The 17,152-nt window shown below is 50.8% G+C and overlaps 1 protein-coding gene across 2 annotated transcripts in view; it reads right to left on the bottom strand.

Annotated features, from left to right (window-relative positions):
* Window positions 1–17,152, bottom strand: part of LOC106750657 (fasciclin-1) — a 116,199-nt gene that overhangs the window by 22,158 nt on the left and 76,889 nt on the right. The window contains exons 8-9 of one of the 2 annotated variants that reach the window (XM_014631153.1): window positions 7,376–7,381; window positions 2,981–3,223 (exon numbers count right to left, since the gene is read on the bottom strand). In XM_014631153.1, the coding sequence (XP_014486639.1) occupies window positions 2,981–3,223; window positions 7,376–7,381 (249 nt within the window). Of the gene's footprint in view, window positions 1–2,436; window positions 2,467–2,980; window positions 3,224–7,375; window positions 7,382–17,152 lie in introns of both variants that reach the window. The other variant, XM_014631152.1, reaches the window with a different exon arrangement.

The following is a 17,152-nucleotide window of genomic DNA, read 5'->3' as shown; positions in this document are numbered from 1 at the left end:
GGGGGGGGGGGAGGTAATATCCGATTATCCTCGTTTTTACGAGCGCGGTCTTCACTTTGAGAAAAAGAGTTAGAGGAAGGGAAGAGCAACGAAAGTGGGAAAAGGGAGAGAGCCACGATGGGAATAATTGGGGTGAAAATATCTCGCGAGAATAGCGAAGATATTTTTCCCATCACGCCGATAACCTCTATCTCGGTGCAAGAGGAGGAGGAGAGGCGGGAGGACGGTGGAGGAAGGAGGGGGAGCGAATTCACGTAGAATCGAATACGCGGGAATCGCGCGCGCGACTCGGATTCGCGCGGGAATTTTCGTCGGCCGGCGTGACGCGTATTTTCCGGCCGAAACATTCGCGTGATGCGATTTGCCCGGAATTTTCCCGCCCGCTTTTGTTTCTCACCGCCTGTCCCTGCCACCCCCTCCCGCCCTCGTTCGCGCCCGCTTTCTGCGATTCTGTTAGAAGCAATCGGCCGGCTATGATTTTTCACCGCGTGGGATTTGCGACGACGCGACTCGCGCCGACATCCTATAAATTCGCCGGTGCGTATAGATAACCGACAAATCTGCAAACAATGTTGCAGAGCCAATAAACTTGTTCGAATCCATTCGAGAGCGATTCGGGAAGGAATTTATCGGTTTTCCGCGAGGAATTATTCGAGCACGCTTCCATTTCTTCTCTCACTCGCGCTCGTCGCCGGTCACGCATTGCGTGCGCGTCCCTCCCCCCCCCCCCCNCCCCCCCCCCCCCCCTCTCTCTAACTCTCTCCGCCCTCTGCGACGTTTTAACGCCGGTTCGCCGGATATTTTTCCATTACGCGCTCCCGCCGGCGATCCGTGCCGTTAATAACGATAAGATTAATATAACAAATTGCACGAACACGAACGCACGCACGCACTGCGCGTACCGAGCACGTCGGCCGAATACGATGCGCGTGAGCGATCGACTTGATTCTCCCGTTGATTTAACCGGCGCATCGCGAGATCGCGATATATCCCCGCGCGCGGTCGTCGGCCGCGCGCGGTAATTGAGTTCTCGCGTGCGCTAACGAGACGTTTCGGCTGGAAAAAGCCGCGACTCTCGAGAGCGAATCGGCGAAAAGCGATAACGACATCGTGCGGCGGCGATTCTCGTTATCGAGTATATGTGTGTGTGTGTGTGTATGTGTGTGTCGCCTGTTCGCGCCGACGGAAAGAACGGCTGCGAGAGTTGTCGGCATGCCCGGCGGATTCCTCGCTGACGACGTCAAAACGATCCCGGAACGAATAATTAGCCGGTTGCGATCGCGCAGACGGCTCTCTTCCCCTCATCCCCACGAATGACGGAATCGGAGCGTTCAGCAATATCGCGCGAGTGAAGACGTCCCCTCTCGCCGTCTGCGCTGTAAAAATAAGCGGGCGGGAAAAGCGGCGCGTGAGAGGGAAGAGACTGGAGGCGGAAGGGAGAAACTGGCGGGAAATTGCCGGGAGCTTTTTGTTATTCCGACGAAAAGTTCCGCCATGCTGATTGGATGATAATGAGCCTGCGAGAGAAGTGCGAAAACGAACCAACCGACGGCGACGAGACTCCGAGAGCGAGCAAAGTTTAAGAGCGGAACAGCCCCGGCACGTTGTTATGACGTTAGACGTCTCTCTCGCTCTCCCCCCGTTCTTCCCGTGCAACTTTTATCTTCCAATCCACTTAATCCGAGGAAGCCGAGTTTTCTTATCACGCCCGTCCAGGTGAGTTCACTTTCGTTCGGCTGCGTCGTCGTCGTCGGAACCTCGGCCCCCTCCGCGAAATACGCAATTATCGCAACACGCATCGCCGTCGGCTGACGAAACGGCAGAAATCCATTCCGCAGCGGCTGTCGAAGCTTTCCGCACTTTCGAGGTGCGAACAAACGATTCCCGACATACCGGGTGTCGCTAGATGGTCCGCCTCCTCCTCGTGTCGGACGCGTGCGTGCGAATCGCACGCACGAACGTCCGTAATAAGCGCAAGTATTCCCGACGAGCGGTACTCAAGCGCTTCTTGATCGCGAGGTAACACACACACACACACACACACGCGCCGTCGAACGTCGAATTTCAGCCCGAAGTTCGCGCGTCGCGACTTTCCGGCCACCCCGTGTGCCGTGGCGTATCGCGGCAAGAATAGAAATCTCTTTGGCGTTCGATTACCAAAGCTATTGGCGGGCCCGAGATTTATTGACGCTATCGATTGCCGAATGCCCGGCGCGGCGCGTGTCGGTGCGCTGGAAATGTTAGCTCGCAATCGTTTCGCGCGCTCGTAATACGCTCAACATCGAAAAACGCACTGAAAGCGACGTGCAAATGGATGCATACAGAGTTTGCGAATAGTTTGCGCACAGATAGAGATAGAGACAGAGATGTTCACAGAGGAAGAGATAGAAAGAAAAAAAGAAACACATTGAAAGCTGTTAATGAATCTGTAATTACCCCGGCGTGTTGCCTCCCAACCGATGGTTTCTTTGGAAAAAACAAAAAGAAGCGTTCGGTTAATCAGACGTGAACAGTATCACGCATGTGTGCGCGATCGCTGTGACGTACGTGTCGCGTTCACAGCGGAGCACGCGGAGAAAGAGATTTACTTGAAACAAAGAGCGACGTCCATTGTCTACCACGTCGGAGAGAAAAAGGATCCTCGAAAGATACCGCGATTATTGAATCTCGCATATCGTACCATTAGCGAGCTTAGCTTACGCCGAGAGGATTGAACGCGTATTTTGCGAAGCCGCGCTTTTAATGAGAGATGCGCGCGAATAATAACGGAGGCGAGCGAGATACTGCAAATAATGAAAATCTAAGGTCCCGATATCGATTACCGCGTGAAACATTTGTCTCGCGTCAGACAAGCTTCAAATGACTAATTGGATCCGGATTCTCTCGATGAGAACGTCGCGCAGAGTTCTATTATATTACATTTACGAAGATTCTTTATATATCGCGTCATGCGCGAGTGACGAGAGAAAAACCGACTTACCTGGGTGATGGTCTTGTCTTTGATCTTCTCGAGAGGTAATCGTTCCTTGACGTAGTGCAGGTTGAGGATCTCCTTGACGCGCTTTTTATCCTGCAGGATCTGCTTCACGCCCGGCTCCTCCAGCGCGGCGTTGCTGGGCGCGAAGAGGGTTACGTCGCGCAAGTGACTAATGGTGCTCATGATGTCGTCCCCGAAATCGCGGATGGTCTCGTAAAACTTGTACACCGGCCCGTCCTCCTTTTCCTACACGGAGAGAAGAGATTTCTGTCGATCGGTCACGCAGTGCACGCAGCGCCTCGTCGCCGGCGAGGTGCCGTCGACGTGAAAGACGAGACACAAAACGAGAGAGAAGCGAGAGAAAACGTAGAGAAAGAAAGGCAGGAGAGGGTGGGGGGCGACAAAGGGGAGAACGCAGCTTGAGAAGAAAAAAAAGGAAACACAGAAAAAGAAAAGCAAAAAGGACAAACACAAACGACCGCGTCGATTGCGTCGTGACAAGGGCGGAGCCGACGGCGTTCGAGTTCGGCCGAAGTCATCAACGTTCCATTACGCGTTAATCAGCCGCGAAGGGGGGCCTCCCCCCCCCCCCCCGTTTCTCGCGTTCGGATTATGGTGTAACGGAATTTGCATGAGCCGCGCTCATCCGAATCCGGACGCCATTAACTCACTACGGCGAGACACGGAAAGCGAGAAAAATAATAGGGGTGTCGGCGGGGTCGGGGCGGGAGGTCGGGCGGGCGAGAGGATGCAGAAAAGTTGGGCGATTAAGGGAGCAAGTCGCGAGGCGAGCCGCCGAGCTTCGTGCTGCGTCGTCGCGCGTGCGGCCACGCGTTTCCGCGAGTTCCCGGAAATTGATTCTCATAAACGATGCGACGACTCGATATCGTCCGCTATTTTCGGCGAGTCAGCCGCGCCGGGGAATTCCCGATTCGCGTCGGCGTGAACGATTCGTCGTTCGGTTCCGGAAATCCAGATCGAGAGTTCGCGCGCTCGCGAATAGTAAGATTGATTGTTACACCGCGTCGTACGCGAAAGAGAGAGAGAGAAATTTGCAGGAGATTCGGAAAAATAAAACTTTCCCCAGCGAAGGTGACGATCCTCCGTCGAGAGGTTAAGAGATTCTCGAGAGAGCGAGACGAAGAGAGAGAGAGAGAGAGAGAGAGATTGCCTGAAAAGCAAAATACTTGAAATTCAGTTGGCTCGGCCGTCGAGAATGGAACCGTCGCAATTAAGCCCGGGCGTAACGAAGCTCGGTGTAACTCGCGCCGCGAGCAAGAGGCGAAATGAATTACTCACGGACGCAGGAGACAAGGTGCGAGCGAAAAGAAAGCGTGACTGGGACGTGACCGTTAGTGGTCCACGGAAGCGGCAACGTTACGTGACACACATAATTTACGTGCCTCGGGATCGCTCGAGCGCCGATTGCGCCTTCTTGCACGGATCCTGCGCAGGTCGCGCGGCGTGATTAAATTTTCGGGGACTGCTTAAAAAAATTAAAAGCAAAAACGAGGGAGATAAAAGGGCAATTTTGAAACAATTGGGTCACCGATATGATTAAGGGATGGAAGTGACGAAATACGCTATGTGCAGCGTAATGCACGTGACTCGATGCACCGGCGGAATTAGGAAAATTAATCTCGTCGGATATTAATCTCTCTCTGTGGAAATTAATCCCGTCCGATTAACCTCGCCGAATCTCTCGACCGAGTGTCGGCTTTTAACGCACAGGTCGCGCGACGAGTCGCGAGGATTCTGTGCAGGAAGCCGAGGACGGCATTAATGACGACGCGAGGTCTGCGACGCGTCAACGCCAACCACCGTTGAAGCTACGCACACATAGGGACACGCCGAGATACCGCGGGCGATCTCTTTTTTTTTAGGATCTTCGTGAGAGCAGCACGAGAAGGTCTTACGCTCCATTGTCGCGGGATCCACCCTTTCGGCGAGATATCGTGCGAAAGATCACGGTGGATTTGGGACATTTCGAGAGGCGGTTGGAATTAACACGAGAGTTCAAACGGACAGGCTCTGCGTTCGCGCAACTTCCGTCGCGCGGTCGGATTACAACGGGAAGAATAAATAAGAAGAATAAAGAAGGAGACGCGGAAAACGAGGCGGAAAGGTAATTAACGAGGCTACGGTTGGGTATTCACGACGCTTGCAGCTTCGACGTGGTTCTCGGTGTTTATGGACGACCTTAATGAGAGGGACCGAACGAAAAGGAGCGCAAAAGAGAGGCCTTCGTGCGCGAAATAGCTGGTTGGCTGGACGGAGGTGCGAAAACGACGCGATCGTCGCGTCGGAAAAACTATTTTCCGGCATTTTTCTCGATTCACGCGAACGATGAGAGAGAGAGAGAGAGAGATTTTCCGCGTTCAAACCGAAGAGAGCGTGCAATTTTTCGCGTCAACGCGAAAGATCGCGTAATCATTATAACGTCGAAGCGGTGGAACGAAGCGCAGTCAAAGGAAATAGTTGAAAATTTACACTGCCGTCCATTAGTTTCGATACACCCTATAATTTTTTGCTCGACGCCGCTCTCCCTCCCTCCCTTTCTTCTTCGTTTTCAAAGAGACGCTTTACTTAAATTCCCACGCGAGGTAGAAGGTCTCCGCCTTTTTGCCCGACGGAACTTCTCGTCTTGTGCAATTTACTCAGACTCCGTTTATCGATTCGCTAATAAACGCGAGAGAATTCTTCGTATCGAAATTAATGACGGTGGTGGCGCGGAAAAGCTCGGGAAAATTCGCCGCTTTGATTGCCGCATTTTCGACCGGCACGCGCCGGTGCCAAATTACACGCGCGTACAACGTTCCGATGGCCGTCCGGGGTGATGTTACCAAAAGAATGGGATTTATGCAGCCCCGGCTTAGAACAACAACATCGGAGTGAGGTTACGCGCTCCGCACGAAAAATCCACGGAAGTCATTTCTCCCGTGACCGTCGAATGCCGTCGGCATTTCCTTCGTGGCACAGATCGCTCTCTTCGCCGCGCCTCCTCGTCCTCCTCCACCTATTTATTTCGCCTTCCTACCACTCTCCCTTTCGTTCTTTTCGCTCGTCCCTCGTTAATCTCTCTTTTGCGGGTTCGAGGCCGATGGGAAAGCCGGGAAGTAACGAAAAGGGGGATTAACTGGGCATCTGAAGCGTTGCGCGGGAGAAAAATATTGACAGAGAAGGGAGAAAAAAATAGAGCGACGGAAGTGGAGGAAGGAGAAGAAGAAAGGCGGCGCGAGGAAGCGGGGCTGGCAAATTCGTAACGGAAGTCGATCGACGGTCGTTAGTCGGGGCTATCTCTGAATGGGAGAGGGGAGACAGGGGCGAGTTTAATAACGATACATTGCTACTGCTAGGGGTTGCCTACGCCTGGAGTTAAATTAATAAAAATGTACGCGCGGGCGAGAGCGCTCGCGACGGGCCTCGCCCGTGGCGGAAGATCAAGAGGAGAAGAAGAGAGCTCTTTCTTGTCTTCTCTCTCTCTCTCTTTTTCTCTTTCCTCCAGCGACTTGAAATAGTATCGATCGGCGAAGGCTCGTTCCTCCGCTCTTGCTGCGTCGCCAACCCCCGCGTTCTTTTGTATTCAGAGCATCGAACCGTGAAGTTGTATACGTGTCGGCGGCGGAGTTTCGTTCCGGAGCGGAAATACATCTCTGTGCTCGCGGAAGCGCGCGTGCACGTAATCGAGATATCCCCGATGATCCCGCGACAATCATTTTCGCGCAGGCCTCTAATCGCACCTCGGGTGCGCCCCGATCGTTGATCGTCGCTTGAGATTCGACAGAGATCGGGAATATCGCGAGGATTCGCTTCCGCGCGTCGCTTCGATGCCACCCTTTGTCATTTTATTCCGTCCGCCTTATTTATTCCCCGACGGGCTTTATCGCGGCCGATATTGCCTTTATTTCACTCGGACCTTCGCGTCGCGCGTTTTAGAACGGATCAGCGGAACGAGATTCCCTCGATCGCATTTTCATGTAAATGGCCGGACGTCGCCGTCGTACGGCGCGCGCGATCGTAGCTTCTACTACTTGTGTACAAGGATCTAAATATTCAAGGATCAAACGATTCGCAATATCCCCGGACGCCGGAATCCGAGGACTCCTGATCCCCCGATCCCCGAGTTCGGGGATACGAGGGATCCCCCGAGGGACGACGACGGTCCCTCGGAGATCCCCGGGGAAATTTCAGCGTCCAGGGGGTCGAGCGAATCTAAAGAGCCAAGGACCCGCGCATCTCCGGCGGGGAAGGCCCGCCGGCATGCCTGGCGCGTCCATGGACTCGGTGGACTCGCGGGGACCGTCGGACTCACCGACGGTCGCACGGTCAGATCGCAGTCTGAAGAGTGTCGTGTGTATTCGTAGTTCTCTGATGAGTTCATTTAGTATAAGTACTTACGATGCCCTATACGACATGCAGAGTCCAATAGAGACATGCAAAGCACCACAGAATAACATCATTGAGTCAATATAAGAGTAAACACATGTACACAATTGATCAAGTTGAAAAACTAAAAATGGAATAAAAAAACGAGATAGAGATAGAGAAAGAGAGAGAAAGAGAGAGAGAGAGAGAGAAAGAGAGAGAGAGAGAGAGGTCACTCGACACACATTAAGAGTACGAAGAGGGAGATCACGCGCGAAGACTGTCTTCTCTTTGCTTTTACGTTGGATCTTTCTGTTTTCCTTATTTTTCTTCTCTCTTTTCTTTTCTTTTTTTGTTTTGCTTCATCTCGGAACACAACGAGGAGGCTCTTCCCCGGCAAGGAGAATCGATCCTCCGTCGTTTTGCCCGTTTCTCCCGGGGGCTTCTTCTAAAGTGTGCGTTCTCCGTCAGGCGGCTAAGATCGATCGCGTTATCGCTACATTTTTGCTATTATCATTATCAATTATTAATATCCTTGGGTACTCGCGGGTATTAATCGTAAATTTCAAACACACGCGCACTCTCACACACACACACACACACACACACTCGCAAACATCCGCAATCATTCGGAAGACGGTGTTCCTCTTTTTCTCCGCGCGGCCGACGTGACGGAAGGAGCCCGCGCGGGGGGTTAATTAGTCACTGATTAGAACGATCAGTCATTCGCGGCCGCGCCAATTAATGGAACGACTCGCTCGTCGCGGGCAAGCGATTTTTCGATCGAGGGTCCTCCGGCGTATTGTAAATTACAAGAGTCGAGATTATCAGGCGGTAATTAATAGGAGCGAGCGCGCGCGTCGCGGAAATTTAGTGCGCTCAATGCGCCCGGACGGGCAATTACGATAAACGTCATTTCGCATGAAAACGCGACGGTATCGCGGTACGACCGGTACGCGCGATATCGCCGCGTGAGTAATGGCCGAAAGACGGCTCTCTCCGCGAGAGCTTCGCGTTTCGGCGCCGCGAGAGAAAATTTCGACTCCACCGGCGCGTCGCGTTCGTTAATTGTGATCTATGGCTCCGCGAGGATTTCCATTCAAAGAGAGAGAGAGAGAGAGAGAAAGGAAACGTACCATCGCGCTTTGCGATGTTCCTCTGTCGGGCCGAGGGATCGCGGTGATCGGGCAAACAAATTGTACGTTCTCGCGCGAATCGAACGTTCGTGACGGCACACACCTGAACATCCTCGGAAACGACGTGCTCTTCGCATCTCACTTCGCTCTTTATAGTTAGACTATTCGTATTATACGTAATAATGGGCGCCCCCGGAGACACGCGTATGACGGCGCGCGGCGCCCGCTGTTTTCTCCCCGAGAAATTCCCCAGCGTCGACCTTTCCCCTCCGCGCGCGACGGAATTTAATCCGGAGGAGAGCGAGATAGAGGCCGGCCTCCTCTCGATTCTCGCCTCCTTCTTTTTGCTCTTCGTCCGCGCGTCTCATTTCTTTTTCCTCTCGTTTCGAATAGCTCGGGGATTAAGTCTCGGAGATTATGCGAGCGCTCGCGCGCCGCGGGAAAAATGGACCGGTAATTACTCGGTAGCGGGGCTGAGAATAGCCGCGGACGACACGCGTCTCTCCCGGGGCGACGTCCTCTTTTGTGACGTATGTATATATATATATATATATATATATATTTGTAAATATATATAGCGAGACAGAGAGAGAGAAAGAGAGAGAGAAATCAGGCGTGATGAGAATGACTCGAGAAGAAGGGGGATGAAGTGACGAGAAACGACGAATTCATGATCGATATGTGCTGATTGAGATATGTCAGATCGTATGAGAGAGACAGTATGGAGAGAGAGAGAGAGAGAGAGAGAGAGAGAAAGAGAGAGCGAGCGAGCTCGTGGCGATTCGATGTGAATATGTCGCGACACGAAACGAATTAGATCATGATCTGTGGCGATGTAAAGATGGAGAGACAGAGAGAAAGAAAGAGAGAGAGAGAGAGAGAGAGAGAGAGTGAGAGAGAAAGAGAGAATGCGCGGTATCCGCCGATATCGTAACACACCACCTTTCCTTGCTGCGCTGCGAGGAAGCGCGCGCGCACACGTCCAAGAAAGTTTTGCCCCACTTCGCTTATAAATATTCAACGCGCGGCCGAGTAAGAGAGCGAGACGGCAATTTCTTTGTAAATAATGACGGCGGATCCCCTTCGAGTCTGCGCGCCCCCGCGAGTTTTATATCTGAGCTCTCCCCTCAAGGAAACCTTTCCCTCCTCTTCGCTCGACAGAGACTATATCCTCGCATTTTCCCGGCTCTTTGACGGATCTCGGTCGTCGGATCGCTTGAAAACTTTGTATTCCGGCAACTCGGCCCGCGCTCTGTCGAGTAACGACTAATCCACTTCCGTTTCTGGTATATCCACCCACCCCTTTGAATTTGTCTCCTCTCTATAGTTTCAAAGTTCCGGGGGAAACTCAATTTTTCCGTGGATTTTTTTTCTTTTCGGTTCCTTACCTCCCTTGCGGAAAAAAGGGCAAATGCGGCGGGTTTTTAACTGAACGCGCGTGAATCTGCTTAAATGAATTCTTGTACCGCTGCACCAGTGAAAATATTTTGTACAAATAAGGAGGAAGGTGGTGCAAAACCTTGATCGACGTGTGTGTGCCGTACATCTTGTACCGGTGCGCTCCCGTTTTCGACGGCATGCGACATTCACGGGGACTAACAATCAATCGCTAGACGTGTGCAACGTGCACTAATGTGTAACGACGTTAAACGCTGACGGATCTTTCGTGAGGGGAGGACCTCGCACGCGGTCGTAAAGCGCGCCGTATAATCGTAAAACCGGTGTCGCGCGTAAGTAAGCGTGCAGCGTGTAATCGCGCGATAGTCTCTCTTGTCAGAAAGAGAAATGGGGGGGGGGAGGGGGGAGAAGATAGGCGGCGATAATACAGCTCGAAAATGAAATTTTTACGACGTGTTCACCCGAAGCGCTAACTTCTCTCAGAGGTGGTCCCGCGCGGATGAAGAACTCTCGACCAGGTGGCAAGAAGACGACGCGTCGTCTTCGTAAAGTGCGCTGCTACTTCGCCTGAAACTCAACCGTGACTGAAAGTTGAAAACGCAATTTACAAAGCGTGTTACGGGACGACGTCCCGTTGAAAAGCGCCGACACGCGTCCCTCCCAGCGAGGAGCGAACGTCGCACGAAGATGAAGCTGCGATCGGGGATCGTGTTGAGAGCGATAACAATCGCGCGTGTAGACATAATTACGCGATCTCAATATCTCGGGAAAGCGCGCGCTCGTCTAGCCGCCGTCAATCTTTCTCTCGAAAGGCGGGGAACGCGCCAAGCCGGCCGAGCCGGTAACTCGAACGAGAACGTTGTTCCCGAGTCATCGATCAGAACACGAGGAAGCGGTGGTGCGCGCCGCCGTAAACATCTCTCCCCCTCTCGACCCCGTTCTCATCGCTCTCCTCCGACATGCCGCGCTCTGCCGAAAAATTCACTCCCTACAGTCGGAGCTGGCGCGTCTAACGGATTAAAAGGAGCTCATAAATGATTCCCGTGCGAATCTCGCGATTCCATCGGCTGCGCGCAAGGGCGACGGCCGGAGGTCCGGAAAACGCGAGGGGCTCCGAATTCAATCTTCATCAGAAAACCCATTACAACCGCGCGAGCAAAATTCCTCTCGTAAATCCTTTATCGTCGCCGCAACGGCTGAACGAGGGCTCACGAGAGAGAGAGAGAGAGAGAAAGAGAGGGGGTGAAAGGGAGATCCTTCCCAAAGCCCACTCGATCTCGCGTTAGAAATCTAAACTCGATATATCACCGCCCCGTACATTATTAGAAGCGCTGGGGTCAGTGCGGCTCGCCGGTTGCATCGATTTACGGTATCGAATCGCGCGTGCGCCCGGCTCGGGTCTTATCAGAAACTGNGAGAGAGAGAGAGAGAGAGAGAGCCCGTCGTAACGTCACGCTGAAAATTTACGCAGCGGGCGTTGGGTGCCGTGATAGAGGCGCCGCGGACGGCCGTTTAAGGTCCGCATTTTAAGGATCTCGTAAAAGCCGCCACCGCGGCGTTACTACCCTCGGTAGTCGCTCAAATGACTGTATTACGGGCTTGATAGTCCCGTTATGCCCACGAGATACACTTCGCGTTGCATTCCGCGACGGAACGCCGCGCGGCCAGCGTCGCGGCGCGCTGCTTTACGACGACCCCGGTTCCTCCTCCCCCCCGTCTTACCCCTTCTCCGCGTTGTCTCTCGGGCGTTTTACGTCGCGTCGCGGATGAAACGACACCCGGGGCCCCGGATAATTCTCGCGTCGATTAACACAACGTGACGTCGCGGCGTTACAAGTGAAATTACCGGTGAAATTTCGCTCGTTGTCGAGAATGAAGATTACGTATGATACAGCGGGGCTTTTGCCGTTGATTATTGAGGATTGATGAGTGGATCCTCTGTAGCGGAGTGTCCGTACGCGATGTTAATCACGAGAGATCGAGGGGCGATACGCGACCGCGGGATTAACCTCTGCAGGAAATATTGACTGATATGTGTGCGTTTACTTTCGTTCAACTTGTCTTTTTTTAATTTAAACGTTGTCAACAAAGACACGACAAACAAAATATACGGTAAAAGATTGGTAGAATCAAGCTAACGTAATTACCTACTTTTCAGCTTCTTAAATCAAGTAATATTTAATTTGTACATGAATTACTGAATGTAAGTGCAAAATGATTCTAAATTTTAAGGGGTATTTTAGAATTATGTAATACTTATTTCCCACTGAAGAAACCTAGCAGTTTTAAATTTAGATTTTTCTCCTCAGTAAATATTTTTTAAAAATAAATTCCGATACTCACAATATGACGAATTTAATGCTTGTCGCAATTGTTTTAACATATACAAGTAAATGTCTACTTACACGAAGGAAATATTATATCACGGAAAAAACAATTCCATGGATGTAACTGAATTTTCCGCCATCTAGGAACCGGATGAAAGTTCGATTGTAGAAATCGAAAGATTCCCATAGGAGGTTTCTATTCAGTCAATTGTTCTCAAGTATCTCAACCGAGTTTTAATGCAACTGAATGTTCAAACGAATATGTCGTCTCTATCGCGGTAATAGAGATGTCATTTCTTGACAGAGTTTTCATTTCCTGTCACCGAGTTTTCATTTCGTCTTTATTCCATTCCAGAAACAGAATCCTATTTCTCCGTGTGCATTTTGTACACGTAATGAATTCGATTTATGGTCTTCTAACAAATATTTGACATGGAATATTGAAGTTAACAATTTTAGTTGGATCATTAATGTTATTAAATATTAGTAATTATTATTTGAACGATGACACATTCTTTTCGGTGTACTCTGACGAGAAATATTCACCAGAAAATTCTACGTTAAACTAAACTAAAATATCGTTATACGATCAACAGACAGCACATTTACGTCACTTATGTATGAAACATTTTCCTCTGATTTAGAATAAATTCTTCTCTGAAGAATTATTTCACAAACGGAGTTCAATAGTTCAACGTACGAAAGGGCGCGATACGCCCCTCACACGGCGGCGTTTCCTACAACGTTTTGTATCCGGGAGCGCGACAAATGCGCGCGTCTCGCGGTCCCGATGAGTTATCCCCGGGATAAAAATAGCTTTTTAAACGCCCGCGGGTATATTTATGTCAGCGTTTTCGTTTTTCGGATTATTAACGCGTCATTAGTGCCGCTGTTCATTGTTCCGCGTGTTGGGGCAGGACGCGGAGATACGCGGTCGCGATAAAAAGCAGCGCGCGAGTTTCTAGATTGGCCGCGTGATTGATCGTGAATAAAGTTATTAATGACGCGGTCGCCGATTGGCGTTTATGCGACCGAAACGCGCGCGGCGCTTGATTCGGTTTTTAACGCGCGTGCCGTTTCAATCGCGCGCTATCACACCGCGAATTTCGGCCGGAACCGGGGCGCGGCGTCTACTACGTGACTCACCCCGGCAGTTTCGCATTTTTATAACGACGGTGTCGAAGCACCACCGTGTAAATTCCGCGAGCTGATATTCGCGCATTCGCCGTGAGAAAGGAGAGAGCGAGGGAGAGGAAGAGAGACTTCGTCGAAAAGTCCGGCGGCGGATATCACCACGATTCCGCTTCCGTCACGGAGCCGCGGGAGAAGTGCGCCTCGCGCAAACTTTCGCCCGCGAAACTTTCTTACATTCGACCGGACGCCTTTCTTCCGAGATAAAGCCACTGTCGACACGCGGCTGCGAGAAGGCGAGGCGCGACCTGCATTCCCTCTCGATGAGGTACGATTCTCCGAGGAGGGACCTGAAATTTACGACGCTTGTTTGGCGCGCCTTGTCTTCGCCACCGTGGAAAACCAACGCGACAGACGGAGATAGGGGAAGAAGAAGAGGGAGAACAAGCGAGCGAGCTTTCGCGGACTTTTTTCCCTCTCGCGGCATATTTCATTTCCCCGAGACTTCCGCGTCGGGGGGCTTCTCTTCCTTTCCTCGAGATTGTAAATGGCGAACGAGCGCGTTGAGTAATGAGTCCAGAAGGGTCCTCCGTTTCGGCCGGCCGGCGGACGGACGACGGGGGCGCGGAAATCTCGAAAGTCGGGAATGCGAGCGCGAAGACGAGAATCCGAAGAATCCTCCTCGAGGATCCCGAACGATCGGACAATCGAGAGCTCGTGTTGAGATCAAGGATGACCTGCGAAGTTAAAGCCCGGGTGGTCAATTTCAAACGTGGCGGCTGGAAACAATTCTTCCCTTCTGTTTAGGACCTACACAAGAGATGTAACGCTGTACAATTCAGGGCCAGCTTTGTAAATCTATCTAACACAGAATGAAAATTAGACGTTAAATCGAGATAGATATTCTCATGTATAAGCAAGAATATTATAGTATTCTTAGAAAATTTTAGTCTTGAATTGAGTTCAAGCAATATTTGCGTCAATACAAATTCAATCGAATCAAGATGAAAAATCTCTTAAGAAGATTGTAATATTCTTACTTATGGATGAAAATATCTATTCTCGATTCAAGACTAATTTATTTCCGTGTAATTAGGCCCTAACTAGGGCCGTGTGAGCCACAAGCCTTATCAGGGACATCCTCGCACAGGAAAAAGGAATTAGCTGTCCACGTAACACAACTGAAATTTAATTACCAGACTTAAATTTAACTGCGTGAGCTACAAACTAGACACAGGGACAAAAAAGATCAACTAAGTTAACTAAATTTCAGCTGCGTCACACGAACAGTCAACTTTTACTTGTGGGATCTAGCTCTTAACTGGGGAAGCTAATTTTTTCTTTCCATGCGTAAGTGCTTATTCAGAGCCTGTTGGCGAATTTGCCATTCAGAATTTGCCTTTCTAGGCCGTGTCGAGGCCCAACGAAGACGGCCTATTTCGGAACATGCCTATTTAAGGTCACTACAGACTTGGAGCAAGACGGCCCCAATTAATTTCTACCCGGCAGAGTAGTATCTTCGGGCGTCCGAAGAGCACCGAAAAATCCATCAGCGGTGTCCCTTTGTCTCTGCGGCGACCGGGGCGACTCTACGTTTTTCTACGGAGACACAACACGAGAACTGCTGAACATGCGCGTGTCCGTGCTCCTGTCTGGTGTACGTGTACGTATACGTGTATGTATGCGCGCATATGTACGTACGTGTGAGAGCCCAGAGACTATATATCCTCGTTACAGCCGCATACACACACACATATACAAGTCAATCAAATGCATGCTTGTGTCTACGCGACGAAACTAATTCGGAAGTTCTCACTTCGGGCGCGTGCGAGAGGCTCGCGTGCGTTTCGTACGTGCATTTCATGAGGATGCAACAACAGGAGATGTGCAGGGCGCGATTTTCTCCCATTGGATCTTCAGTTGGAGGGTCGCCATCGAAGGGATGATGCGGGTCAAGGAGGGGGGAGGGGGATGGCTCGGTGTAATTTCGAGGTGATTGTCCGCGAGCGTCACGATCGAAAATGCTCGATGCCCGTGAGGACTCCGCTGTTGTCAGGGACGCGCGTCGTAATATAATATAAAACGCTCCTTCGAGGAAGAAAGGATTAATAGGATATGTTCGGCAATCTTCGTGTTTCGCGAGAGAGCGAGTCGTTGGAAAAAATGCGCGCGTTCGACCACGTGGGAGAAGCCCGACCGACAGATTGCGCGCTTCTGTCACTTGCGTGCGAAATATTCTGGCAAACGCGGAGTCCATTCGATCGAGCGCGCTGGGAAGAGGGAGGGGGGGCTTTATTCGCGACTGTTTAACCAGCGATATTGAGTGCATCAATAATTAAGCGGAGAGATCAAAATACTCCCTATTGAAACAAGGCTCCCGATGTCAATTAATCGAAAAATGAAATTTAATTGTCCCCATTTCCATCTCTCTAATTGGCAAGCCGGGCCTCATTAATAATAACGTTCACGTTTCGCGACCAGGTCGTTGTACTTTTTCGATCGAATCCCGCCGTTCGTGGGGAACGATTTATCGCGAATCTGTGCCCGGCGCGCGCAACACGCGCGCGCATACACGTAAAACCGGGGACGCCGTCCCGATTACGGATCGTTAAGAAAGGCGCATCAAAATCGCGTTGCGTCCCGTTTTCATGCCCGAGCTCGCCCTCGTTACTCCCGCATTTTACTCGCGTTCTAAAACTCGCTCGCAAGTGACCGACGTTCGAACGTTAAACCCGGCTTATTCGTCCATCAAAGTGCACGTAAAAAAGTCACGATTGAGCAATGTCCGCGCGTAATTTCAGCTTGGCACGCCGCGAACTCGGCCAAACTCGATTCTTGGCTCGTCGACGAAAATTGCAGGGCCGCGCCGCCGACTTCCGCGGAGAGAAAGGGAGGGAGAGCGAGCGTGCGGAAAAATTCACTTGGCGATAAATTATCCGTAAACGGAGACGCGACGATATTCGCGCGTATAATACTCGGAATTTGTTGCAGCGTGACGAAAATATCCGAGTTCTCTCTCTCTCTCTCTCTGTCGTTTTAATCGTTTTGCCGCGACTTCATTCGCCCATTGAACGGAAATCCCGAAATATACGGTATGACGGTAATCTGAAGGAAAATGCAATACAAATGCACGGTAACAAAAACGGCCTGACAATTCGAGATCCGTGAAAAAAATCCTCGATTCGATCTTACACAAATCTTGAACGAAACACTACAGACAGACTTGACAGAGTAACGTCGTTTTCTGCATCTGTTGGTTTTATTTCAAGAAACTCTAACGTAATCTTTATCGCCTCAGATATCAACGTCTTTTTCCCCAAATTCCGAGCGATATATGTATCTGCAATAAAGTTTTAAGATTCATCGCTGCGAAAAGAAATATCCTTCTTCTCTTCGAACAAATTCGACTACAAATAATACACATGACAGAATGATTTAACTTGCTCTGTTTGTGTATTATTCAAGAGATTCAATCTTTTCTCGTCCCGCACACCGACGTTTTTTTTCAAATTCAAGCCTGAAGAAATCCAGAGGCGTCGAAAATTCAGAAATACGCGTTTGACACCCGACGCGTTTAAATATTACCGAGATTCTCGAAAAACTTCCACCCCAAGGATGATCTTACGTACTCTTCTCGGCCAAATTATGTCGCGAAGGCTTCCATCCTTACACAAAGCGCTACCGAGCCTTGTCGGGAAAATAGAACGCTCTTAGGAAAGAACCGGGGGTTCAACGTACCAAGATTTTCAGACAGGACTCGTCACAATCGTCAAACGCGCGAGCCCGTGCCGTAAAAAGCGTCAGGCAGGAGAACGCGG

The sequence above is a fragment of the Dinoponera quadriceps genome, unplaced genomic scaffold, assembly GCF_001313825.1.
Source record: "Dinoponera quadriceps isolate SergipeBrazil2010 unplaced genomic scaffold, ASM131382v1 scaffold5593, whole genome shotgun sequence".
In the NCBI taxonomy this organism is placed as follows: domain Eukaryota; kingdom Metazoa; phylum Arthropoda; class Insecta; order Hymenoptera; family Formicidae; genus Dinoponera; species Dinoponera quadriceps.
Note: the sequence above shows the minus strand (reverse complement) of the source record. Positions and strands in the feature narration are given on the sequence as shown.